This window comes from Equus przewalskii, chromosome 5 (assembly GCF_037783145.1).
Source record: "Equus przewalskii isolate Varuska chromosome 5, EquPr2, whole genome shotgun sequence".
Lineage (NCBI taxonomy): Eukaryota > Metazoa > Chordata > Mammalia > Perissodactyla > Equidae > Equus > Equus przewalskii.
The window spans coordinates 35,367,329-35,395,326 of NC_091835.1; the positions used below are offsets into that span (position 1 = coordinate 35,367,329).

At 46.4% G+C, this 27,998-nt stretch overlaps 1 protein-coding gene and 1 long non-coding RNA gene across 8 annotated transcripts in view; one reads left to right on the forward strand and one right to left on the reverse strand.

Moving 5' to 3' along the window:
* Positions 1-26,388, reverse strand: part of LOC139083510 (uncharacterized) — a 31,415-nt gene extending 5,027 nt beyond the window's left edge. For 2 of the 4 annotated variants that reach the window (XR_011540292.1, XR_011540293.1), the window contains exons 1-5: positions 25,637-26,388; positions 23,555-23,833; positions 9,065-9,172; positions 8,421-8,681; positions 7,552-7,647 (exon numbers count right to left, since the gene is read on the reverse strand). This is a non-coding gene — a long non-coding RNA (uncharacterized lncRNA). Of the gene's footprint in view, positions 1-203; positions 684-7,190; positions 7,648-8,420; positions 8,682-9,064; positions 9,173-23,554; positions 23,834-25,636 lie in introns of those variants that run through there. The other 2 variants (XR_011540291.1, XR_011540290.1) reach the window with 2 other exon arrangements.
* CD4 (CD4 molecule) lies at positions 190-27,868 on the forward strand. Of its 4 annotated transcripts, XM_008513973.2 has the most exons (11): positions 194-328; positions 4,541-4,644; positions 5,494-5,598; positions 5,726-5,890; positions 21,536-21,694; positions 22,142-22,384; positions 23,485-23,820; positions 24,590-24,799; positions 25,405-25,529; positions 25,875-25,942; positions 26,293-27,868. In XM_008513973.2, the coding sequence occupies exons 3-11, from the start codon at positions 5,550-5,552 to the stop codon at positions 26,321-26,323; spliced, it is 1,386 nt and encodes a 461-aa protein (XP_008512195.1). In that variant the 5' UTR covers positions 194-328; positions 4,541-4,644; positions 5,494-5,549; the 3' UTR covers positions 26,324-27,868. The 4 variants fall into 4 exon arrangements, with proteins under 4 accessions (XP_008512194.1, XP_070476678.1, XP_008512195.1 ...); XM_008513972.2 differs by lacking the exon at positions 4,541-4,644 and having other exon boundaries at positions 190-328; XM_070620578.1 differs by lacking the exon at positions 25,405-25,529.
* The last annotated feature ends 130 nt before the right edge of the window (positions 27,869-27,998 follow it).

Genomic DNA, 27,998 nt, shown 5'->3' on the forward strand with positions numbered 1-27,998 from the left:
GTCTTGCCACCCAACAAGAAATGTGTGACACTCTGGGCTCCGGCCTGATTCTGCTTGATTTTTTCCCTTGACTTTGGCATTTTCACTTTGATGTCTTCCCAGAGAGGCAGGGGGTGGGGACCCCAGCCCCAGATGGTGACGTTGGGGGCTGTCCCAGGCCTGGGGTGTGGAGGAACCTGACTACCGGGCTTCCTGTCTCTTCATTTAACCACGTCTCTGCAGAAGTGACAAGTGCTCTCCCCAGTGGGCTCCTGGTTGCAGAGCTCCCAGACCTCACATAGGCACACCTGTGTGAGAAGCAGAGGAGAAGAAAGACACAGGCCCAGAGGTAAGATGGATGACTCAGTTTCATTCCTTTCCGAGGGTCTGGGAAGGGGAGGAGACGTGGCAGCAGATGCACTAGAATGTGCTGGATTCCCAGTTCTCTGCCCGCTGCTCTGGCCACCTTCTCTTGCATTTCGTGAGCAGCTATGTCCCACTGGAACTGTGAGCTTCAAGAAGCCAGGGACTGTGCCAAACTCCTCTTGGCATTCCCACTGTGCACAGCTCAGCGCCCAGAGCACAGCGTGCTCCTCAGAGGGGTGTTGACTCGGACGGTGAGATCGGAAAAGGAACGGGGACTCAAGGCCACTTTGGGCTGGGAAAGGCAGTGGAAGGCGACTGGTCATGGGGCAGTGGAGGAGCTGAAGATAGGAAGAGGAGAAAAGAGGAAAAAAGGGGAAGGAAGGGTGGGGAAAAAAAGAGAATACATGGTATGAAAGAGGAAGGAGGCCTATGAAAAAGACATGAAAAGAGGAAATAAAAGCAAGGAAAAGAGAAAGAGAAAAAGAATCTAGTCTAGAGGCAATTCTCCTCAGATCAACTTTCCCAATGACGCTATTTCCAATAAGTCACTCAGAAATCATACAGGTTGCATTTCATAAACCATACGATTGATGAGGCCTCTCCGTTAACTATCTTTTCTGTTTACATGTGTTTTTACTCTTTTTATCTACTTTTGTGCATTTTTAGGATTTTTGAACAATATCTTTAAAGGCACTTCCACTTTACTTAGCTTTAAAATGATTAATGAAATGGGAAAGCTAAAATCCTCAAAAAGGGTTGAAACTGAGCTCTTTCATACGGAATGCTGTAAAAGTGATAGATACATATTTTTAGGTAAATACGTCATTAGAAAAATTCGTTCTAAGACGATTGGTTTTAGGTGCCTCAGCTGCTCTGGAAAGGGCGCCTAGGGGAGTTAGAGAAGGATTTGCAGACCCCCCCATCTGCCGGGCTTGTTGGGGGGGAGAGGGGGACACAGGAAGTGATACCCCTCTAGATGGGTGGCCCTGAACAACTCCAGCCTCCCACCTCCACACCCTCAGTCCTTTCCCCTCTTAAGCCCTCCACGGCCTTGCAACCCTGTTCCCCGGGTGTCCTCTGCCTTTCCTTGTAGATGTATTCTCGGAGAGGGGCCTCCTGGGGTACAGTCTGATTCCTCAAAATAGAAAGGCCCCACTCTCACTAATCCAAAGATTTCGCTCTGGGTGGGATAGCTTGTTCTGAATGTCTGGCTCTTGTGGGTCAAATTTTTAGGGGTGCAAGGTTGAGAGTAGAACTTGATCACTGCCTCTCATGTTTTGACAAATAATTTCTTGTGCTGTGTTAGATTCTGTAGGCTCATACAAAATGGCCGCCCTGTTAACCTGAGGTGAAGGAGCTCTCGGAGGACCAGGGTTAGAGACACCTCAGGAGATGATTTCCCTCTTTCCATTTGGGGAATTTATGTAAAAAAGGTCTACCTCAAAATAAAAACTGCCCCCACCGACTGGTTCTAGTCTGAAGCCTCACAGGGCTTTAGGCCGTGATCCTGGCCAAAATGGTGAGGTGGCCCTGAGGGGAGTTCGGTAGACCAAGGGCCTGGCTCATTTTAGACACTCAATAAACGTTGAATGAAATAACTTCGATGAGGGTGGGTGCTGGGAGAGGGAGGGCAGACAGGGCCTGGGTTTGTAAGGCTCTAAGGTTGAGCTATGTTCTGAAGCTTTCGGGGGATAGGAGAAGGGGGAGGCATGGCTCCCCCCATGTGGGCGTCTGAGGCAAAGGGGAGGATGGTGGAGGTTGCAGCCACTGAACCACAAGGGTCCCTTAGAGGGGTCATGGTCTCTAGGAAGTTCGTAGGAAGCCAGTGAGCAGTAAAGAGGGCGTGTGTGGTGGGGGGCACGTCCCGCAGCTGGGCTTGAGGGGGCTGACTGGGGGCTATGAGGGGAAGATGAAAGTGCCTGTGGGACCACAGACTGTAGCTGTGGTGGGGCTGTGCCCTCTTCCTCTCCTCAGCCTCGCTCCTCATCCCATCTCCGGGGCCAGGGTGAAGGCAGCGGGAACCTCAAGGGCTCTGAGAGAGTGTGTGGTGTGTCTTGCCATTTTGGTCTCATCGCTCTCTTGGTCTCTCTTTGTCTCTTTGGTCTGTGCGTGTGTCTTGCCTCTCAGAATTTTTTCATCTCTTTCCCTCTGCCTCTACTTTTCTGTACTACCCTGGGCTTTGTGTGTGACGTGCATTGTGTGAAGTGTAGCTGTTGCTTTAATGAGCTGCTCTGGGTCTCTCCTACCTTCTTCCTTCCTCTGGGCCTCTGTGTGTTTCCAGGAATCTGTCCTTTTCTCTTTGTCCACCCTGCAGCCATCTCCCTTGCATCCACCCCTCAGCTCCAGGCTGTGCTCTGCAGGCGCCCTTCAGATCAAAGCTTGTGAAAAGCTGCACTCCTGCCAGAGGCCTGGATACTTGTTTATGGGCGGGCGAGAAGGGGCTAGAGCTTAGCGGCAGCTGGAGAGAGGAGAGATGAAGAAGGAGAAAAGGGAAGGGGCATTCCAAGAGAGACCAGGAGAGCCAGAATTGCCTCCTGGCATATGAGGTGTAGAGGAGGAGAGACACAGATGCAGGGAGTTGAAGATGGAGGCATCAGTGTGGGAGGCCCAGATACAGAAATGCACCCATGTGAGCAGAGAAACAAGCAGACGGAGACAGGCAGACATATCAGGACCTGGGGGACCGGCAAGCCCTCCCAGCCTCTCTCAGAGTGCTGTGATATACAGGATGCCACTGTACTGGGGCAAAGTGCCTGTGGGGAGGCTGAGGATGTGGGAATCAAAGGCCACCTCTTTGGGGCGGTAGCGGAAGCCCAAAGCACCAAAGGAAGTAGCAGCTGGAAACCCATAGCCTCCTCCACTGAGCTGAGCCCTGGGGTGGGTTGGGGCGGTGCAGGCAGCTGGAGACGGGGAGGTGGCCTCTGCACTACCCCAGGATGACAGAGCAGGGAAGAGAAAGTGGCCACCATTTGGGGAAAGGTCAGGAATGTCCCTAGCCTTCCTTGGGCATCTAAGCTGAGTCTGAACCCCAGGGAAGGGATATCCCATGGGGAGACTCCTTCACTCTCTGCTCGCCAAGGACACAGTGAGTCTAGGATGGGAGGACAGTGGGAACCACTCTCAAATGTAAGAGTGCCCCTACCCCACTCTCTCACCCAGACTTCCCCTCCATGCCTCCATGCCTCCATACCCCATGCTGCTTGTAAACAACTTCATCTGTGACTAGCGCCCTCCCTCCTTTCCTGGAAGCCTCCTTACTGACTTCTTCTTTTCTAATTTCCCTGGTTAAAAAAAAATTATATCAAGCGTTAGGCCCTGAGTAATTCCTCTTTCAGGCAGATGGGGTAACTGGAAGGAATTGTTTTTTTTAATCTTTCCCCAAACCTCATTAGGAGGACCAAGCCTCCAGCACCCGTCTGAGTGCTAGAGCTCTGTGATGGATCAGTGCCCAACAGGAAACAGAGCCTGCCTCTGATGGTTCAAGAGACTGCAGAAAGGGGGTTATTCACAGAGGTGTGGACAGGGTCAAGGGAACCCACCAGCATGTTGAGGCACAGAGACACTAGCACCAGCAGGTAGGGTCCTGAAGGGGCAAGGGCAGGAGCGGTATTTCTGGAACCCAGTGAGGGTTTGAGCTGTGGATAAGGGGCCAAGGGACAGAATCTGTAGTGGGCAGGGGCAAGGAGTGGGGAGAGAGGGAGTAAAGCTCTACACAGACCAGTCACATCTCTGCTCAAAACTCAGCTGTGGCTCCCAGTCACCTGCACAGCAAACCCTAGCTCCCAGCCTGCCCGTCAAGATTCACAATCAGCCCCCAAAGCCTTTCCCACATCGTCTCTCCCTGCCTCCCCCCAGGAGCCCTCTCCTCCCTCCCAAATCTCCTCCATACCCCTGCACCTTTGCCTGCCTGGGTGGGACGCCCCTCCCCTTTCCTTTCCAGCAAACTCACAGTTTTCAAGCCTGAGTGTGTGGCAGTCACCTGGAGGTTTGTGAAAACACAGAGGCTAGACCCACCCCCAGTTTCTGATTCAGCAGGTCTGGGACTGCCCGCATGAGAACTTGCCTTTGTAACAAGTTCCCAGGTGACGCAGCTGCTGCTGATCTGGGACCGCACTTTGAGAATCTCTGCTCTAACCTAATGCTGCCCATTCCTCAAGGTTCATTCTGAGCCTTCCTGCCACCCCCTCCCCCGCAGCCTTCCCAGCTCACGGAAACCGCTCCTGCTCCTTCATCTGAACTCCCAAACAGCATCTTTCTGCCTGTCTCACTCGGAGGCCTTCTGGGGTTGGTCCGACGACGGTGAGCACCGAATGACCCTCTGCCCTTTCTCTCCCTCCCCCTCACACTCTATCAGGCCCCAGGCTGGGGAATTTTACCTCAGAACTGTCCCTCAAGTCAGTCTCTTTTTCCTCATTCCCACAGCCACTCTCTGAGTTCAGGCCTCACCTTCTCTCACCAGGATTGTTGCAATCCTGCTTCCTGAGCTTGGCCTCCTCCAACTCATCTTCCATGAAGCAGTTCAAGGGATCCATTTTGCAAATTAATCATGTCCTTCTCTATATAAATTTTTTTTTTTTTGAGGAAGATTAGCCCTGAGCTAACTGCTGCCAATCCTCCTCTTTTTGCTGAGGAAGACTGGCCCTGAGCTAACATCCATGCCCATCTTCCTCTACGTTATATATGGGACGCCTACCACAGCATGGCTTGCCAAGCAGCGCCATGTCCGCACCAGGGATCCGAACCGGCGAACCCCGGGCCGTCAAAGCCGAACGCGCGCACTTAACCACTGTGCCACCGGGCTGGCCCTATCTACATAAAATTCTTTACGGCTCCCTGGTGCCCAGGGTCAAGTCCTGGCATCCCGGCATGGCATTCAAGGACTTTTCATGACCTGACTGGCTCCCTGGTGTCAGTCCCCATCAATTTGCCACCTTCTCCATGAAGCTTTTTCTGATCCCAATTTGCAGAGAACCCACCCTGGCCTGGGCACAGCCTTGTGTGGCATGTGCCTGTGAGTGTCTGCTTAGAAGTATGGTGTCCAGGTCCCTGGCTTGGCTGTGTGGGTCCTGAAGGGAGAGACTGCGTACCATCCCCGTGTGCCCCTTGCCCAGAAGACGCCTGCTGACTAATGACTAGTATCTCTCTCAGGCCCTGCCCTTCCTGTGGGGGAGGCTCAGGTTCCCCCCTGCTTCAGCAAGGCCACGATGGACAGGGGAACCTCTTTTGGGCACCTGCTCCTGCTGCTACAACTAGGTGAGTGCTCAGGCTTGAGGTCCGGCGCAGATGGGCTGGGAGGAGGGGCTGACTGGGAAATACAGAGGTGGGGGATGGGGCGGAGGCGGGGCAGCCTTGAGGCCTGACCCCCTTCTTTTCCACCCAGCGCTGCTTCCAGCAGTCACTCAGGGAAGAGAAGTGGTGCTGGGGAAGGCAGGAGAGACAGTGGAGCTGCCCTGCCAAGGTTCCCAGAAGAAGAATGTGTTCTTCAACTGGAAGTATCCTTCCGAGGTCAAGATTCTGGGAGGTCAGCGCACCTGGTGGGTTAAAGGTATGGCAGCCCTGCTCCCGGTTTTCCTGCCCCAACTGCTGCTGGCCCAGGGAATGGCTTTTGGTGGTCTATTATAATTTCAATATTTTAATATTCATGACTTATTTTAATGAGTATTAGAAAAGTAATTGTCCTATAAAAGCCATAATTTCACAAATATTACTGCTGTAGATCCGTGATGATACTTCGTTTACTTCCGCTGAAAGCAACAGGATGATTTTTTTCTAGTTTTTAAAGTGAAAAAAACTAAGATCTCAATGCTTCTTAGGAACGTATTTTGCAATAAAGGAGATTTTTTTTTTTCCATGTGAGGTTTGCCCTCATGCTCTTCTTTATTATTTATTTTTATTTTTAAAATTATTTTATTGAGGTCATATTGGCTTATAACATTGTGTAATTTCAGGTGGACATTATTATCTATCAGTTTCTTTATAGACTGCATTGTGTTCACCATCAATAGTCTAGTTTTTATCTATCACCATACATACGTATCCCTCATGCTCTTACCTTTTTTTTTTTTTGAGGAAGATTAGCCCTGAGCTAACTACTGCCAGTCCTCCTCTTTTTTTAGCTGAGGAAGCCTGGCCCTGAGCTAACATCAGTGCCCATCTTCCTCTAAAGCCTGGCCCTGAGCTAACATCAGTGCCCATCTTCCTCTACTTTATATGTGGGACGCCTACCACAGCATGGTGTGCCAAGTGGTGCCATGTCCGCACCCGGGATCCAAACTGATGAACCCTGGGCCGCTGAGAAGCAGAACGTGAGCACTTAACCGCTGCGCCACCTGGCCCGCCCCCCTCATGCTCTTCTTTAAATAATTCTTCTTTCTTTTGTGTATGGCCTCTAATATTCAACAATTTTTTTTTTTAAGATTCTATTTTTCCCTTTTCTCCCCAAAGCTCTCCGGGACATAACTGTATATTTTTAGTTGTGGGTGCCTCCCGATGTGGCATGTGGGACACCACCTCAGCATGGCTTGATGAGCAGTGCCATGTCTGCGCCCAGGATTCAAACTGGTGAAACCCTGGGCCGCCGAAGCGGAGCGCGCAAACTTAACCACTCGGCCACGGGGCCGGCCCCAACAGATGGTGTTTTGTACTACCAATTTCATCCCATCAGGAGCCATGTAATGTCTATCACTCTTTTTGTGCTATTAAGATTAATTGGTGAGCTCGTGTTAGTTTTAAGTAATAAATATAATAACATTATTTTTAGTGGGTTTTTTTAGTTTTTTTTTTTACAGTTGTCTTCTGTTTGAGACAAGTGATACTGGCTTTCTGTTTATTATAGTGATATAAAGTTTCCTTTTAAAATAAATTTATTTAATTTGACAAAATGAATCCATTTAAAGATGTTACATGAATAGGACAGGCAGATTTGGCCAAAATCGTGTACAAGGTACGTGAATGGTTGAAGTCTGGGATATCTGGCTGGAGTCCAAGACTCTGCTTTGACTAGGGAGGAAGCTGCAGCCCAGGAGAGGAAGTCCCTGCCCCAGGCTTTCGTGCCCAGATGGACGCAGAGCTGGTCCTAGAGCTTTGGTCCTTGAACTCTCAGGCCTAAGCTCTCCTATGGAAAATCATCCTAGGGCAGGCAAACCTGAACCCGCCACAGTGCACAGGAAATCATCTCTGTTGGAAACGGATGTCTCGGTTTCCTACCTGGATCCAGTGGAAAAGAATTCCACCCTCTCTGGCATGAGGTTCTTGCTGGGTTCCCAGGGTCACAATTCAGACAGCTGTGTCCACTCCTCAGGTCTGCACATGAAGAAAAGGGGGATAGTGGGCTGGATCATTATTGACCCAAAGCCATTCCCTAAAATTAACAAAACCCCCAATTCCTGATTTCTTTCTGATAAAAACAAGCAGATGTCAGCCCATTAACCAGGCTAACTGCCCTTTGCCCGTGTTCTCTCCTCCTTCAGAGAGCTGCTTCCCGAGGCCCCTACGCATCCCCCCTGGACCCAGTAGCTAATCTACACCCTGGAGCAGAGCTCAGGACAGCCGGTCCCACAAACTCTGCAAGTGGTTTCCTTGTCCTAGAATTTTATTCTGCTAAATTTCTTGAAAGAAGCAAGAGTTTCAGCTGGGACTTTATTTTTATTAATTTTAAAGTAAAAATAATTTGAAAAAGTCATACAGGTACTTGGTAAAAATTTAAAACCGTGCAGATGCTATACAGTGACAATAACTCTCCCCCCAACTCCTGATCCCTAGTTCCTCAGTTCCCTTCCCCAGAGGCAACTGTGTTAATCAGTTTCTGTGCTTCCTTCAAGAGATGAACTACGCATGTAGAAGCACATGTGGATACAGTCTCCTCTTTTCTTTTTATTTATTTATTTGTTGAGGTAACATTGGTTTATAACATTATGTAAATATCAGGTGTACATCATTATATTTCGATTTCTGTGTAGACTACATCATGGTCACCGCCCAAAGACTAATTACTGTCCATCACTGTACACATGTGCCCAGTCACCTCTTTCCCCCTCCTCCCTCCCCTCTTCCCTTCTGGTAGCTACCAATCTCACCTCTGTATCTATGTGTTTGGTTGTTGCTGTTGTTTTTATCTTCTACTTATGAGTGAGGTCATAAAGTATCTGACTTTGTCTGACTTATTTCACTTAGCATAATACCCTCAAGGTCCATCCATGTTGTTGCAAATGGCAAGATTTCATCTTTTTTGATGGCTGAGTAGTGTTCCATTGTGTATATATACCACATCTTCTTTATCCTTTTGTCCATCGATGGGCACTTAGGTTCTTTCCAAGTCTTGGCTATTGTAAATAATGCTGCAGTGAACATATAAGGGTGCATATATGTTTACATGTTCGTGTTTTCATGTTCTTTACATAAACACCCAGCAGTGGAATAGCCAGATCATATGGTAATTCTCTTATGGAGCCTTAAGGACCCGTGACCTGCAAGTGGACCTTTTTGCCTGGAGCCACTCGCACCAGTAGAATGAGACTGGGTTTGGAATAGCAGAGTAGAAACTTTATTCATCGATCAATGAATGGAGGAGGCAGAACTCATGCTCTAAAACACCTTCTCCCCAAAGGGAAGGTGAGCAGGATTCTTACAAGATGTGAAAGGGAGGGGTCTCCATGTCATCCATCGCTCAGGGCAGTGGCATTTGGGGCATGTGCAGGTCTTCCCTTCTTGCACACAGTACCTTGTGCACACGTTTCCTTTTGTATATGGCACCCCATCGCCATCTTGGACCTTTCTGGTTTGGACCGGTTCTGTGGTTCGGCCATCTGGCAACGTTCTGCCTTGGTTCCTGTAAGCAAGTACAACTTAAAAACAAAGTATTAGACATGGAAAATGTTTTAGGGACTTCCCTAGGTGACAGTTCTATTCTTAATTTTTTGAGGAATCCCAGTCCCCTCTTTTCTTACATAAAATGGTAAATTCATCATATACATATATTCATCACATATCAAAACAAACAAGAACTTGAGATAGAAGCATACCATAGCAATACACCTTCTTCTAACCTTGCCTTTTTTAAAAATGAGACAGATATTTTGAAGATTGTTCTATATTCATATATGTGTATCTATATATATCTATACTTATATATCTATGTATCTACCTCTGTCTGTATATTTCTACCTCCTTTCTCTCCAGGGACTGTGCAGCTCCTTTGTATAATTATAGCACAATTTATTTGACTAATCCCATATTGTTGGAGATTTAGGTGGTTTTCAGTTTATTGCGATCACAAACAATTCTGCAGTGAATCAAACTTTGTCTCTTTGGACGCATGGGCAAATGTCTTTGTAAGATAAATTCCTAGAAGCGAAATTGGTGGGCCAGGTCTGTTTGATCTTTAGATATCTTTTTGTTAGACAAATTTTGCTGAAATGGCATCTGCTATAATAAGATTTGACTATACTAATTTGCACCTTCCAATATGTTACTTCTTTTATACAAATATTATTAATGTTACTGTTTTTTCTCCACATTTGAAAGTAATACTTGCTCATAACAGAATATTTGGCAAATGCAGAAAAGAACAAGGAAGAAAGTCAAATGCATGCACACTGCCACCCCTCAGAGATATCCTCTATTAACATTTGACTTATTTCCTGCCAATCTTTGTTTACTGTGGAAAATATAATATTTATTATTTACATAGATAATATCATACCTTTTAGCCTACCCCTTCATAGCATTATATCATGATGAGACAATTATTAGACTAATTTTTAAAAGTAGTCTGGCAATGTTTAATAAATACAAAATTCTAAAATCCTTTTACCTAGTAATAGCTATTCTGGAAAATCTATTAGACAGAAATAAAAAAGTGAATTTTTCATGACGTCTATGCAAGGATGTTGTTATAAGCATTGTTCATAATATGAAAGAATAGGGTTCAATCGGAATATCCATCAGTGAGGAAAGAGCTGAAATACAGTACAACTGTGGGAAATTATGCATGTAATGAAAAGGATGAGGGCTTTCAGGAAAATGGAGTAGACAGATGCGTTAGTCTGCTTGGGCTGCTATAACAAAATGCCGTAGGCGGGGTGGTTCAAACAACAGGAATTTATTTTCTGACAGTTCTGGAGGCTGGAAGTCCAAGATCAGGGTGCCAGCATGGTCGGGGTCTGGAGAGGCCTCTTTTCTTGGCCTGCAGATGGCTGCCTCCTTGCTGTGTCCTCACATGATGGAGAGAGAGAAAGCAAGCAAGCTCTCTGGTGTCTCTTCTTATAAGGGCACTAATCCATCAAGAGGTCCCCATCCTCATGACCTCATGTAAAGCTAAGTGCCTCCCAAAGGCCCCATCTCCAAACACCATCACACTGAGTGTGAGGGCTTCGACATATGAATTTAGGGGGGACACAATTCAGTCCATAGTCCACTGAGGCTGTAAGGAGGTGCCCCAATACCCCTGCTGGGATGGTATTAGGGAATGCAAAGTAGAGAGCTGGGATGTAAATCTGCACCAGCCAGTGGCAGGGTTCCTCAACACCCTGCAATGTCAGTGGAGACCATAAGAGGAGCCTGAACTTCCATTCCCATCCGGCAGTCATGAGGCACCCCTCCCTGCTGGGGTGGTGTCAGAGTGGAGAGCCAGGGCTGTCACCATCATCCAACAATAACAAGACCACCTCCACTGCAGGGTCCACGGAGACCACGTGGGGAGCTGGAATGTTCACTCCTGCCCCGCAGTAGTGAGGAGCATCCCCCTCTAGTGGCAATGCAGGATGAGAGGCGAACTTAGATTTCTGCCTCCACTTGGTAGTAATAAGGTGGCACTGCCCCCTCCCTTTGACAGAGCTGTGTCAAAGAAAGCCAGTTAAAACAGAAGGTGTAAATAAGATCCAAAGGGGCTGGCCCAGTGGCATAGCGATTAAATTCGCACGTTCCACTTTGGCGGCCCAGGGTTTGCCAGTTCAGATCCCAGGTGTGGACCTACGCACCACTTGTCAAGCCATGCTGTGGCAGGCGTCCTCCATATAAAGGAGAGGAAGATGGGCACAGATGTCAGTTCAGGGTCAGTCTTCCTCAGCAAAAAGAGGAGGATTGACGGCAGATATTAGCTCAGGGCTAATCTTCCTCAAAAAATAAATAAATAAGATCCAGAATCTCATAACAATAATACTCAAATATCCAAGTCCCACTCAAAAATCTCTCACGATACCAAGAACCCAGAAGATCTCATGGATGAAAAAAAGAATCAATAGGTGCCCACACTGAGATGAAAGAGATGGTAGCATTCTCTGACCCAGATTTTTAAGCAGCCATAATAATAAATCCTTCAACAAGCAATTGCAAACATGCTTGAAACAAATGAAAAAGTAGAAAGTCTTAGCAAAGAAATAGAAGACATAATAAAAAAGAACCAAATGGAAATTTTAGAACTGAAAAATGCGATAACCAAAAAACAAAGATGAATGGATAGGCCCAACAGCAAAATGGAGGGGACAGAGGAAAGAGTCAGTGGACTGCAAGATAGAACAATAAAAATTATACAATTTTAACAACAGAGATAAAGTAGACTGGAAAAAAAAGGAATAAAGCCATAGGGACCTGTGGGACTGTAACATAAGATCTAATATTTGTGTCAATGGAGTCCTAGAAAGAGAGGAAAAGGAAAATGGGGCCAAAAAATACTTCAAAAAATAAGGGCAGAAAATTTCCCGAATTTGGCAACAGATGTTAATCCATAAATTCAAAAAGATGAGCAAATCTTAAGTAGGATAAACCTCAAGAAATCCACATTAAGACACGTCATAATTAAACTTCCGAAAACTAAAAACAAAGAAAAAATCTTCAAAACAACCCGAGAAAAATGACACCTTACATATAGAGTGACAATGTGAATGACAGCAGATTTCTCATCAGAAACCACTCAGGCCTGAAGGAGTGATGTGAAAGAAAAGAACTATAAACCCAGATCCTATACCCAGAGAAAATATCCTTCAGGAATGAAGAAGAAGTCAAGACATTCTCAGATGAAAGAAAACTAAGAATTTGTTGCCCTAAAAGAATGGCTCAAGGAAGTTCTTTAAACAGAAAGGAAATAATAAAAGAAGGATCTTAGAATATTAGGAAGGAAGAAAGAACAAACTAAGCAAACACATGGATAAATACATTAGGCTTTCCTTTTTCTCTTAAGTTTTCTAAATTATGTTTGACAGTTAAAGCAAAATTATAACATTATCTGTGTGATTCTAAAGGTATGTAGAGGAAAATATTTAAAATGATTATATGAGAAACGGGGAGGGTAAAGGGATGTAAAGGGAGGTAAGGTAAATGATAATACAAGTAGACTATGATAGGTTATATATGCATATAATGTAATACCTAGAGTAATCACTAAAAAAATACGAAGAGATACACTCAAAACCACCATAGATAAATTAAAATGGATTCTACAACACATTAAAAAATGTTTACATCCCAAAGTATAAGTAAATATCTATGAGTCCATACTAATATAAATAACTGATTGAATAAATAAATAAATGAGGAGAAAATGACAAATCTTCCATATAGAAGAATTCCAATTAATTTATGTAGATAATCTGCCCTCAAAGAGGTGGAGCAGAACTCTTTACTCCTTAAGTGTGGGCTATGCATAGTTATTAACTTCCAAAGAGTTCAGTATGGAAAGAGGGGCAAGAATAACTTTACAGGGGCTGGCCCCATGGCCAAGTGGTTAACTTCACACACTCTGCTTCGGTGGCCCAGAGTTTTGCCAGTTTGGATCCTGGGCATGGACACAGCGCCACTCATCAGGCCATGTTGAGGCGGCATCCCACATAGCACAACCAGAGGCATTCACAACTACAATACGCAACTGTGTATTGGGGGGCTTTGGTGAGAAAAAAGAAGAAGAAGAAAAAAAAGAATACAGTGGAGAAACCTGAAAAACACTACTTCAGTCAGGTGGTCAAGGTCAATATCAACAGTCATAAGTCATGTTGATAGAATGTACCCTTGATATGTAATGAAAATGGCACTTTACCTCTGTGATCTTCCTCCCCCAAACCCATAAACCCAGTCTATTCAAGAGAAAAACAAGAGACAAATCCCAATAGAGGGATATTTTACAAAATACCTGACCAACACTCCTCAAAACTGTCAATGTCTTCAAAAACAAGGAACGTCTGAGAAATTGTCACAGCCAAGAGGAGCCTAAGGAGACATGACAACTAAATGTAATATAGTATTCTAGATGGGATCCTGGGATGGAAAAAGGACATTAGATAAAAACTAAGGGAATATGAATAAAATATGGACTTTAGTTAATAATAATGTATCAATACTAGCTTATTAACTGTAATGAATGTTCCACACTAATGTTAATAATAGGGGAACTTTAGTATGAGGTATATGGAAACTCTGTACTATTTTCACAATTTTTCTGTAAATCTAAAACTATTCTTTAAAAGTGTGTTACAAAAAGATGCTCAAGTAACCCACAGAAAGATAGGAAAAAGAAAACAGAACAAGCAGAAAGCAAAAATAAAATGGCAAACTTAAGCCCTAACATATCAATAATTACATTAATTATAAATGGTCTAATACACCAATAAAAAAATAGAGATTGGGGGGCTGGCCTGGTGGTGCAGCAGTTAAGTTTGCACGTTCCACTTCAGCAGCCCAGGGATCCCTGATGTAGACCTACACACTGCTTGTCAAGCCATGCTGTGGCAGGTGTCCCACATATAAAGTAGAGAAAGATGGGCATAGATGTTAGCTCAGGGCTAATCTTCCTCAAAAAAAAACACAAAAACACAGAGATTGATAGAGTAGATTAAAAAGTATAACTCAGGGGCTGGCACTGTGGCCGAGTGGTTAAGTTCGCGCGCTCCGCTGCAGGTGGCCCAGTGTTTCGTTGGTTCGAATCCTGGGCACGGACATGACACTGCCCATCAAACCACGCTGAGGCAGCGTCCCACATACCACAACTAAAAGGACCCACAACGAAGAATATACAACTATGTACTGGGGGGCTTTGGGGAGAAAAAGGAAAAAAATAAAATCTTCAAAAAAAAAAAAAAGCATAACTCAATAATATGCTGTCTACAAGAAACTCACTTCAAATGTAATGATACAGTCAGGTTGAAAGGAAAATGATGAAGAAAAGGATGATAGACATTAATGACAAGGATTAATCAAAGAAAAGCAGTAGCGGATATATTAAGATCAGATAAAGCCAATGTTGGAGCAAAGAAAACTACCAGAGTCAGAGAAGGACATTACATAATGATGAAAATGTCAATCTCTCAAGAAGACACAATAATCCTAAATGTGTATGCACCAAACAACAAATCCACAAAATATGTGAAGGAAAAACTGACAAAACTAACAGGAGAAATAAATAATCCCATGTTGATAGTTGGAGGTTTCAACACCCTTCTTCCAACAATCGACAGAAGAACTACATAGAAAATCAGTAAGGATATAGAGGAGCCCAACAACACCGTCAACTAACAGGATGCAATTGATATTTATAGAATACTGCACCCAACAACAGGAGAATACACATCCTTTTCAAATGTCCACAGAACATATACAAAGACAGTCTAAATCTTTTTCTTTTTTTAAAGATTTTATTTTTCCTTTTTCTCCCCAAAGCCCCCTGGTACATAGTCGTGTATTTTTAGTAGTGAGTCCTTCTAGTTGTGGCATGTGGGATGCCGCCTCAGCATGGCCTGATGAGCAGTGCCATGTCCACGCCCAGGATTCGAACTGGCGAAACCCTGGGCCACTGCAGTGGAGCGCACAAACTTAACCACTGGGCCATGGGGCCAGCCCCCAAGACAGTCTAAATCTTGAGCCATGAAACAAACCTGAGCAAATTTAAAATAATTGAAATCATACAGAGTATGTTCTTTGACTACATGGAATCAAATCAGAAATTAATAACATAACTATAACAGTAAAAATCTCCAAATACTTGGAAACTCAACAACTTTTAAGTATTCCATGGGTCAAAGAAGAAGTCTCAAGAGAAATTAAAAAAATACATTGAACTGAGTGAAAATTTAAAAAACATCTCAAAAAAACTATAAGTAACACTATACTTAATGGTGAAAAACTGAATACTTTCCCCCTAAGATTAGGAACAGGGCAAAGATGTCTGCTCTTACTACTTTTGTTTTTAAATTAAATTTAATTTAATTGAAAAAAATTTGTTTTAAAGATTAACACCTGAGCTAACATCTGTTGCCAATCTTTTTTTTGCTTCTTGTCCCCAAAGCCCCCCAGTACATAGTTGTATATTCTATGTAGGTCCTTCTGGTTATGCTATGTGAGTCACCACCTCAGCATGGCTTGATGAGCGGTGCCATGTCTGCACCCTGGATCCAAACCAGCGAAACCCTAGGCTGCCAAAGCAGAGCGGCAAACTTGATTACTCGGCCACAGGGCCAGCCCCGTGCTCTTACTACTTTTATTCAACATAGTGCAGCAATTCCTAGCCAGTGCAATAAATTAAAAAAAAAAAGGAAATAAAAGGAATACTGATTGGAAAGGAAGAAATAAAACTGTTCCTATCTGCAGATGTCATGATCATTTATGTAGAAAATCTCAAGGAATCTATTTTAAAAAAAAAACTCTTAGAACTAATAAGTGAGTTCAGTAAGGTTGCAGAATATAAGATAAACATACAAAAATCTATGGTATTTCTACATACTAGCAATGAACATACATACACAGAAATTAAAAATACAATGCTGGGGCCAGCCCCGTGGCTGAGAGGTTAAGTTCATGTGCTCCGCTGCGGCAGCCCAGGGTTTCACCAGTTTGGGTCCTGGGCATGGACATGGCACTGCTCATCAGGCCATGCTGGGGTGGCGTCCCATATCCCATGGCTAGAAGGACCCAAAACTAAGAATATATAACTATGTACTGGGGGGCTTTGGGAGAAAAAGAAAAAAATAAATCTTAAAAAAAATACAATGCCATTTACAATTGCTAAAAGAAGAAAGAGAAATACTTAAGTAAATCTAACAAACATGCATAGGATTTGTATGCTAAAAACTACACAATGCTGATGAAAGAAGTCAAAGGAGATCTAAATAAATGAAGAGGCCATGTTCATGGATTGGAAATCTCAATATAGTAAAGATGTCATTTCTCCCCAAATTGATACAGGTTTAACATAATTTCTATCAAAGTTTCGACAAGATTTTTTTGTAGATATAGACAAGGTTATTCTAAAATTTATATAGAAAGCTAAAACAATTTTGAAAAAAGAAAGTAGGAGAAATCAGTCTGTCTCCTTTCAAGACTTATTACATAGCTAGAGTAATCAAGACTGTGTGGTATTAGCGGGGGATAGACACATGGACCAATGGAGCAAAACAGGGAACCCAGAAACAGACCCACATAAATATGCCCAACTGATTGTTTTTACAAAAGTACAAAAGCAATTCCATGAAGGAAAGATAGGCTTTTCAATAAACGGTGCTGGAGTAATTGGACATCCATAGGTTAAAAACAACAAAATGAACAACAACAAACCCTTGACCTAATTCTCACACCTTACTTTAAAATTAACTCAAAATGGACTATGAACGTAAGTGTAAAATATACAATTGTATTACATGGGAGATCTTCAGGATTTACAGTAGGCAAAGAGTTTTTACACTTGACACCAAAAACATGATCCATAAAAGGAAAAATGGATGAACTGATCTTCATCAAAATTAAAAACTTTTGCTCTGCAAAAGACTCTATTAAGAAGAGGACGGGCCGGCTCCGTGGCCGAGTGGTTAAGTTCACGAGCTCCACTTCAGCGGCCCAGGGCTTCACTGGTTCGGATCCTGGGCGCGGACATGGTACCACTTGTCAGGCCATGCTGAGGCCGCGTCCCACATGCCACAACTAGAAGAACCCACAACTAAAAATACACAACTATATACCAGGGGCCTTTGGGGAGAAAAAGGAAAAATAAAATCTTTAAAAAAAAAAAAGAAGAAGAGGAAAAAATTTATAGAGTGTGAGAAAATATATGCAAACTATATTATATATCTAACAAAGGACTAGAATCTAGAATATGTAAACAACTGTCAAAACTCAATACCAAAAAACAAACAATTCAATCAGAAAATGGGCAAAAGACACAAACAGATATTTCACCAAAGAGAATATAAAGATGGCAAATAAGTACATGAAAATGTGTTCAACATCATTAGTCATTAGGGAAATGCAAATTAAAACCATAATGAGATATCACTACTCACCTATCAGAATGGCCAGAATAAAAAACAGTGACAACACCAAATGCTGGTGAGGATGCAGAGAAACTGGTTTACTCTTACATTGTTGGAAGGAGTGTAAAATGGTACAGCCACCCTGGAGAACAGTTTGGCAGTTTCTTTAAAAACTAAACATGCAACAACCCAGCAATTGCACTCCTAGGCATTTATCCCAGAAAAATGAAGACTTACGTTCACACAAAAATCCGTACACAAACGTTTATAGTAGCTTTATTTGTAATAACGAACAACTAGAAACAATTCAGATGTCCTTTAATGGGTGAATGGTCATATCTATATCATGGAATACTTTTGGGAAGTAAAAAAGTATGAACCATGTATAGTTATACAACAACCTGGATGAATCTCCAGAGAATTATGCTGGGTGAAAAAAAGCCAATCCTAAAAGGAAACATACTGTATAATTCCATTTATGTAACATCCTTGAAATCACAAATTATAAAAATGGAGAACAGATTAGTGATTGCCAGGAGTTAAGGAGGAGAAAGGTTTGGGAAGGAGGAGGGTGTGGCTAGAAAAGGGCCACATCTTTATGGTGCTGGAAATGTTCTGTATCTTAATTGTATCAATGCCAATATCCTGGTCGTGATAGTGTAGATAGTTTTGTAAGCTATTGCAGTTGGGATGACCTGGGTCAAGGGTACGTGAGATCTCTCTGTATTATTTCTTACGATTGCATGTGAATCTGCAGTTATCTCAAAACAAAATATTTAATTTAAAAAAATCACCAGAATAAAATGATTAGCTTTCATAATTTCTAAACAAAATGAAAAAAAGAATGAAGAAGCTCCACATACAGATGCTTAGAAGGATGTCAAGCATATTTTGTTAAGTGGAAAGAGTAAGCTATATATGTAATATAATCCCATTTTAATTAAAAAATTCAATGTATGTGAATATATGTTTGCATGAGCAAAGAAAAAACCTTGGAGGACTCCACCCCAAACTGTTTACAGTAGTATTGGAAGGGTGGGCAAGGGAAAAGGGAAGTGTTGCATCCGTATAATTTTTGTAACCTAAAAAATAAAGATTACCTTGACGTGACTTAAAAAGTATATATTATGAATATTTTTCATTTCATTAAGAATTACGTATAAATATTTTTATGCCAACCTGATATCCCACCAAATTAGCATACACTAATAGACAGACATTATCCTTTTGTCTAACATTGTACCCTATTAACAACACTATAATTATTATTTTTATATCTACATTTTGGTTTGCATTTTTAAGTTATTATTTTAAGGATAAAGTTCTAGAAATAAATTAAGGATATGAACTTTTAAAAATAGTTGGCATATACTGCAACACTGCTTCCAGAAAGGTCCTGTCCATTTACACAAAGTCTAGTTAATGTCACTGTGTGCCTCGCTCCCTAGCACCCTTGCCAGCACTGAGTAGTAGGATTTAAAACTTTTTTTTCTGATTTAATAGTTGAACATCATTGTTATTTTAATTTGCATTTCTTTGATTGCCTGTGAGATTGAAACAATATGCTCCTTTCTAAAAATTCTTAGGTCTCTTGTGTCAATGCTTTCGTTCTGCTTCTGTGATCTGATTTTCCTCCAGACAGTTCCCCTTCCCAACTTCCTGAGCTCTGACAAGGGCAGTATCACTCTCCGGACTCCTCCAATTTCTGAACCACAGAGTCAAATTTCTTTCTCTGCTTCAACCCCTGGTTTGGCCATCCCTTCCTTTGGAAGTAGTTTTGTTTCATCTTCTTCGTTCCCATGGAAATGCCACCTTCATCAGCCAAGGCCACATACCTCTCACCTGGATTACAGTGGAAGATTCCTGGCAATTCTCTCTGCTACTGGTCTCTCCTACTTTCATTTCTTTTCCACCTGCTGCAGCACTGACTTCCAAAGCAATGCTTTGCACATGTCACTCCCTAGTCCATTAGACTAAGCCTAGAAGCTTCCGCTGAACATTCATCCCCCAGCATGTCTTCCCACAGCTTCCCAGATGGAAACCTCCACACCCAAGTGGTTTCCTCACTGCTTTGAGGTGGTTCCTGTACTGCTTCCCTGGAGCTTTTCTCCCTTCCTGGATGTCTTCGTGGCTCCCATTCCTCTGGTCCACTGCCTTTAAGTCCACTCTTTTAAGGCTTGGTTCAATACTGGTCTCCTCCATGAATTTATCCCAGACTCACCCACACTCTTAGCCCTTTCTTGCCACCTTGCAATCACTTCTACAAAGTATGGGACAGCCCGGACAAGTGGGCCAGGATGGGGCCCAGAAAAAGGAAAAAGGAAGTAAGGAGGAAGAGCTCGTTTAGGGAAAGGTTGATACATTTCATTTGGAATCAGGTGAGTTTGAGGTGATGGCAAGATATTCAGATAAAGCAAAGGCCTCCAGAAGAGGATGAGCCTGAGCAGTGGGGAAGGGGATATGAGGTCTGGAAGAGGAGAGAAGGGAGACTGCAGGGCTGACAAGACATCCAACCTCCCGCACCTAGAGAAAGGGCCCGGGACTGCTCAGGGAGGCAGAGGTGGTGCCCAGGGGTGTGAGGCTGGGGCTTTATCTCAGCCACCTTCACCCCATCCCTCCAAATATGCATTCTAAGTAAAAAACTGTGTGCTTGCTGTGTACCTTTATCTTCTAAAGCTCGCCTCTACAGGAATTCTGGAGCTGCTGCTATACCCAGAAAAAGGTTAGCTAAAGAGAAGAACTTCCTCTTGGTGAAGTTTGTTAGATATTAAAAGAGGAGACTGGAGGAGATCACATATCCATGCCAGAGGAAGCTTCCCGAGGCAGTACTGCACAGTGTACCCAACAGGCCTGAGTTTTGTTTGTTTGTTTTTTTGAGGAAGATTAGCCCTGAGCTAACTACTGTCAATCCTCCTCTTTTTCCTGAGGAAGACTGGCCCTGAGCTAACATCCGTGCCCATCCTCCTCTACTTTATATGTGGGATGCCTACCACAGCATGGCTTGCCAAGTGGTGCCATGTTTGCACCTGGGATCCGAAATGGCAAACCGTGGGCCGTCAAAGCAGAATCTACGCACTTTACCGCTGCGCCACCAGGCCGGCCCCAGACCTGAGTTTTAATCCTGGCTCCACCACTTACTGGAGTCAAAATTCAAAAGGTAGAAAAAGGTATATAGTGAAAAGCCGCATCCCACACCTGTCTCATGGGTATCCGCGCCCTCTCCCCAGAGGCAACCAATGTTACCATTTCCTTCTGTTTACTTCTAGAGATATTTTTTCATATGCAAGGCAATAGATGATAGATAGATAGATGATAGATAAATTTCCCCCTCCTTTTTAAACAAATGGTAGCCTGTTTAATTTCTTGCTTTATTCAGTTAATGATGTTTCTTAGATATTATTCGATCTCATATATAAAGTGCTTCCTCATTCTTCCCATACAGCACTCCATTGAATGGGTGAACTATCATTTATTTAGCCTTTTCTTTCTTGGGTGGACATTTACTTTTATATGTGCATTTGTAATTCTGGTAGATACTGCAAACTACCTTCCAAAGATATTGTGCTGGTTTATGTTTCTGCCGACAATATGTAAGTAAGAGTTTGGGCAACTACTTAATCTCTCTGAGCCTCAGTTTCCTTATCTGCAATAAGCAAGACATGATCTATTTCTTGCAAATGTTGTGAAGATTACTTGAGATGTTGCATGTACAGTATTTGGCACGTCTGAGTTGGTGCTCTCTAAATAGGAATATTATTTTATTTTGGATTAGTTAGACGTTGTCCTGGCCAGGTAAATGAATGTGATGGGACCTCCTCGCCAGTCTGGGGTTTTCTGATTAGGATGAGGGGCAGATTCTGCAGGAAATTAGCAACTCAGATTAGAAGAGCTGGGGGCACTGCCCTCATCAGGGGTGTCACATCTCCAGGGTACCTCAACCTCCTCCATCTGGCTTCTACTCCTAGGTAACACCAAGCTGAAAGATCGCATTGAATCAAAAACGACCCTGTGGGACCAAGGGTCCTTTCCTCTGATCATCAAGTATCTTGAAATAACAGACTCAGGGACTTACATCTGTGAAGTGGAGGACAAGAAGACAGAGGTGGAATTGCTGGTGTTCAGATGTGAGTGGGGCAGACCTGGGATGAGCATGCCTCCAGCCAGTCTCCCTTTCTCCCTGACTCCCATCCCTGCACCCAAACCAGGGCTTGAGCTGGTGGTACTGCAACTGTCCAGAGACAGATCAGACTCGCCACCACATCTCCTCAAAGCCTCCTCAGGCCTTGGGTCAGGCACGGGGAGAGGAAGAGACCTAGAGAGGGGAGAGAGAAGGGCTGGGGCCAGAGGAAGGAGGCAGAGAGACAAGAGAAGAGAGGAGGAGGAGGGGAGGGGGAGACGAGGAAGAGGAGGGGAGAGGGGAACCCTGCTTTGGACTGGGGGTGGGCAGCTGGGTGTTGGCAGGAAGGGAGATGTTGGGACAGGGGTAATAAAGAGACTTTTGGTTGCCCCGCTTCTTCCCTTCTCCTTGAGGATAGGGTATGTGTGACACAGGTGGCCTGTTCCCTCCACAGTGACTGCCAACTCCCACACCCACAGCAGCATCCGCCTGCTGCTGGGGCAGAACTTGACCCTGACCTTGGAGAGCCCCTCTGGTAGTAACCCTTCTGTGCAATGGAAGGGTCCCAGGCATCAAAACACGACTCAGGGGAGCCGCTTCCTGCTCAAGCTGGGGTTGCAGGACAGTGGCACCTGGACGTGCACCGTCTCCAAGGACCAGAAGACACTGGTGTTCAACATAAACATCTTGGTGCTGGGTAGGAGGAGCTCCTCTCCCCTGCAGTCTCTCCCTGCCTCAGCGGCCGACAGGCCCTCTTTCTGTTCTCTCTGCTCTGCTCCTGGGTCTGGTGCTGGGGGAGGGAGGGAAGCTGAGGCCCCCTTAGAGCTGAAGTCTGTCCTGACAGATCCGCTGGGCCTCACTTCTTCAGGGTGCTGAGTAACAGCCCCTCCTCAGGGTGGTGGATGTGAAGGAAGGAATGTAAGGGCCCCTCAGGGTGGTGGGCACGGAGGAAGGAGGGATAGGGGCTGTAAGGAGGTGAAGGGCCCCAGAGACCCCTGGAGGAGCCCCCAAAGGCGGAGCATCGAGGACACCTGTTTTCTTTGTTGCCTCAGCTCCCCACTCCCACCTAGTCAGTGAATGCACGAACACCAGCAAGCCAGCCCTGAGGAATTCGACACTGCACCTTTAAAATCCTGAGCTAGGCTCTATGGGGGAATCCAAGAGCCCAGGATTCAGGTCCCATCCCAGACCCTGTCCTCCGATGCTTATGTGACATGAGTAGGGTAGTGTGGTGGTCAAGTGCATGGACTCTGATTTAAATCCTGGCTGACTTAACCGTTTGGCCTTGGGCAAGTTACTGAACCTCTCTGTGCCCTGGTTTCTGCACCTGTAAAATGGGGATGATGCTCACTGGGATAGTAGTTCCTACCTTGTAGTGTTATGGGGAGAATTAATTTACATAACGCACTGACAACAGTGCCTGGCACAGAGTCAGCCTGTTTTAAGTATTTGCTCTATGTTGTGAAGGGTGATAAATTATGCGCATAAGTAGTGTGGGACAAATGCCTTCTGTGCTCCAGGGGTCCTGAGGAGGAGAGGCTCCCCTGTGGCTGGGCTGTTCTAGGAGGGCTTCCATGGGGAGGGGGCACTGCCGTGGGAACATGCGGGGGAGGAGAGATGAGAGAGAAGATTGGAGAGGTAGATGGGGATCTAAGGGCCAGAATGGCAACCTAGGGGTCTGGACTCACCTGGTCACCTTCCATCTCTTTGCTGCCTCCCCCACACACCTACCCCTCCCCGTCCACCCTCATTTTCCTATCTCCTTCTGACCCAGGTTGTCTCCCTTCCCACCTCCAGCTTTCCAGAAAGTCTCTCGCACAGTCTATGCGAAAGAGGGGACACAGGCGGAGTTCTCCTTCCCGCTTACCTTCGCAGACGAAAACCTGAGCGGGGAGCTGCAGTGGCAGGCAGAGGGGGCTTCCTCCCAGCAGAAATGGATCTCCTTCTCCTCGGACAACAGGAAGGTGTCTGTGACAGGTGTTTCCTCACACCTCAAGCTCCAGGTGGAGGAGATGCTCCCGCTCCGCTTCAAGCTGCTCCAGGCTCTGCCTAAGCATGCCGGTTCTGGAAAGCTGAGACTATTTCTTGCCAAGGGCGAGTTGCAACAGGAAGTGAACCTCGTGGTGATGAGATGTGAGGAGCTAGGCTAGAAGGGGAGGACAGGGGCAGGAGGTGGAGGGGCCTGGCCCAGGGCTTCCTCCAGGGCAGGCCCCCCAAGGGTTGCCTTGGCCCTGGTTGCCTGATCGAGCTTATGGAGGGCCCTCTGGTTTGGGGGCTGGCTTTGAACTGAGGCTGGAATCTACATGTCCTTCCCTGACATCCCTGAGCCAGCGGCTCCACTGAGAATCCCCAAAGGGCAGGCACTGAGAACCAGAGTTCTAATTCTGCCTCTGCCCAGCCCTCTAGGACCCTGCCTGAGCCCCTGCCTCTGCAGGTCTGCCTTCCCCTCCTGAGGGTAACAAAACCTGCCCTTAGTGGGATAGTGGTGATGGTGATGTCAGGCTCCACATGGAGTTCCTCACTTCTTTATCTCCTGAATCATCATAACAACTCCACAAATAATAATGGCTCATACTTGATGCTTAGGACATGCCAGGCCCCATTCAAGAGCTTTACAGGTATTTGTGCATTTAACTATTGTCTGGGGCTCAGGTTGTTAAGTAACTCGCTCAGGAATACACAGCTAGTAAGCACTGGGCCTGGGATTCAAATCCCATAGCCTTGGGCCTTAAAAGCTATGTTTTCTCTATTTTAATTGCATGAAAATGTGCTCTAAGAGGCTAAAAGAGGGGTGCCCATGAAAAATATCATTTTGATTGTTCTACTGAATTCCCTTAGAGCCTGGAGGTGCTGAGAACACAGAGGCCCAGGCTCCCAGCCTCAGGCTCTTGTCCCCTTGCAGTGACTAGGTCCCAGAATGATGTGACCTGCCAGGTGCTGGGACCCTCCTCCCCCAAGCTGATGCTGAGCCTGAAGCTGGAGAACCAGACTGACCAGACTGCAAAGGTTTCAAATTCGCAGAAGCTGGTAAAGGTGCCGGACCCTGAGACGGGGACATGGCAGTGTCTACTGAGTGACAATGGCAAAGTCCTGCTGGAATCCAAGATCGAGGGTGAGTGAAGATCCAGATCCCATGACCTAACACCAATCACCTTCCTCCTCAGCCGTGGGACCTTCCTGGGGTAGGCGGAGACCACCCAGAGTCCCAGCCTCCCAATTTCTCTGAGATGGGTGGTTTATACGTATGGTGCCTGGACACACGGGGGTGATGAGGTGAAGTGGGGTGTGGTCCCAGGTTCTAGGTTCCCACCTGTGGTCCTCTAAGTTCCCACTTCCCTAAGGTCTACAGCCCAGGAATGGGGCCCACCTGACTAAGAGCCCCTTTCCCTGGCTACTCTCCAAACCCAGACACACACACACACACACACACACACACACACACACACACATACACGCACGCATGCACGTACTCATTCAGGCTGGACCCCTGCTTCTAGCTCCCCAGAGTACCCTGTAGGCTCTAAACCTTAAAACCCCTTTCCCAGCTTTTCCCCTCCAGCCCTGGTGGCCTGTGAGAGTCCTGTACACCCTGCCCCCTTCTCCCAGCCCAAGGCTCAGTCCCAAGCATGGCTGGGCAGCAGGGTCTCCGCCAGCCCTCCAGGGTGCCCTGTGCCCTGATGGAGGGCAGGGAAATGAACACCCCTCTCTCTCATGCAGTTTTGGCCACATCGTTCCCCCAAGCCTCGCCAAAGCTCCTGGCCGCCGTGCTGGGGGGTGTCGCAGGCCTCCTGCTTTTCACTGGGTTCTTCATCTTCTGCTGTGTTAAGTGCTGGCACCGCAGGGTGAGTGAGCCTCCCCAGACCCCCCCTCACCCCGTCCCCAGGACTCTAGGGCTGTACAGGACCTGAGGCCTGTACCGCAACAAGGGCATCTGGTATATGTGACCTACCTGCTTCTGCTCTGGCTCTCTCTGCCCACCACGGAGTTCCCTCAGCTGCAGACTGGGCCCTGTCCCAGAGCCCAAGCGGAGGGAGAGACAGGGAGGAGCAGAGAGTTAATTCTGGGACAGATGGCCTCAGCCACAGTCACTGCTTTCCTCTCCCAGCTTTTCCCTGTCCCCTCTCCAAGGGGCACCTCCCTTCTGGAGGCCTGGGACCCTCATGACTCCCTTCCTTCTTCCTGGACAGCGCCAGGCAGAGCGGATGTCTCAGATCAAGAGACTCCTCAGTGAGAAGAAGACCTGCCAGTGCCACCAGTAAGGAGCTGGGGGGAGAGAGGGACGAGGAGGGCAGGAGGGGAAGAGGGGAGGAAAGAGGAGGGGAGGGGATGAGGAGGGAGGTGGATGGAGGTGAGGAGATAGAGGCTAAATGGCAGTGGTGGAGTGGCGGAAAGGTGAAAATGGGTGGCTGGGCAGATAGGAAGCAGGCAGAAGGTGGAGGGCAGAGGTGAAGGGGCAGCAGGCCTGGGATATTTCTGGATGTGGCACTGTAGCTGTGGCCCAGAGGCTGTCACTGCCCTGGAAGAAAAGAGTGAGGTCTCGGAGTCCTAGAATGCAAAGGAACTGGGGAGAAGTAGACTTGTTCCTCTTGTTCTGTCTTCCTCCAGCCGGTTCCAGAAGACAGGTAACCTCATTTGAGGCACTGGCCAGGGGGCGCTCCCCACTTGCAGCCTCTCCAGCCGTCTTCCTTGCGTTTCCTGGACCTGTGAACCAGACAGATGTAGCAGATCCCAGTGCCTCTGGCCATCTCCTGTTCTCCTTGTTCACAGTTGGCCATCCGTGTTCCTTTTCCAGAGGCTTACTCACACCATCTCTTCCCATTTCCTCTTCACTCAAGCCCTAGCCCTTCTTTGATTATTTCCTCTCAGCTCTCTCCGTCACTGCCCGCTTGGATCCCAGGGGAGCATGTGGGACCAGCCCTGCCTGGCCTGGAGGGTGAGGCTGGGCCTCTGAAGCATGTAGCACATGTCAACATGACATGTAGGACTGTCATTTTAAGGGAGAGGACCCTGGAATCAGAGAGGGCAGGGACCAGCCCAAGATCACAATAGCCAGTCGAGGAATAGCCAGTCGAGGACAGACCCAGATCCAAAGGCTCCTGACTGCCAGCCTCCACTGCTCCGTTTGGCCTGCTTCTCACCCTGTGTGGGCTGGGCTACAGACTCACACCCCGCCCTGTGCACAAACAGGCACCCCTGGACACGCACCCACGTACACAGCCCAAACTTGTGCACAGACGCAGTTCCTTATCACCCAAGCAGACTCTCTCAGTTTATAAACCAGTTTCACATCCTTTGTCTATTTGAACCTTATGCAAATCCAACAAGGCTGGTAATGACAAGCCCAAGATTAGTATCTCCAGTTTGTAGACCAGAAATGGAACTGGGAAGGTAAGATGTGCCCAAGGTCCCACAGCTAGTAAGCGCCAGAGTCAGGACTAGCCCATGTCTCTTGCCCCCTAATTCTACTGCTATTTCTTGAGCACAGGGACAAACACCACAGAGACCTCTGCTGGCTAGTCATAGATGCCCAGGGTGTACCTTTGGATTCACAGGAGCACACCACCACAGGCAGGGCCTGCCTCAGAGAGTTCAGGAACACGGGGGAGGGCCTCCCTGCCTAAGATCCCTCCTTCATCACCTCCTGGGGGCAGAATCTTATCAGAGGACACAGCCTTCAGTTCTCCTAATCAGAGCACAGGCTGGGAGTAAGGCCCTGTGGGAGGGAGTGCCCAGTGACCTGCCACTCACCCTGAGCAGAACCTTCTGGAAGGTGAGCTTCCGGAAGGTGGGGGAGAGGGTAGGGAGCTGGCTTGAAAGTGAAACTGTGAGGGACCCTCCTCTGAAAGGTGATAGTGCTGGGCCTCAGTGCCCTCGCCCTGCACCCTCCTCCATCTCTCCCCAACACCATTCAGGACACAGGAACTTGGGGTGACAAGTATTCTTCCTCCTTCTCTTGGTCCATTTCTCTCAGGATCCCAACCTCCTCTGCCTCTCCTTCCTTTCCTTTCTCACCACCTCCCGCTGTCCTGACCCCTTTCAGGCTTCCTTTCTTTCCAGATTGCCTCTTCCAGGAAGAACAGCCCATTGCTGCCAGGGCCCCCCACTGCTTGCTTTGTATTCCTGCCCCCGCCCCACCCCTGCCCCCTGAGCTGACAGAAAAATACAACAAACTTACTATAAAGGAGATGTTCTTCACTTTTGTGGGGGGGGGGGGGGAGAGAGAGAGAGAGGTGGTCTCTTCTCTGGGGACCTGGAATCTTCTGATCTTTGGGGTGAGACCCAGAAGAGGGGTTACCACACTTGCCCCAGGA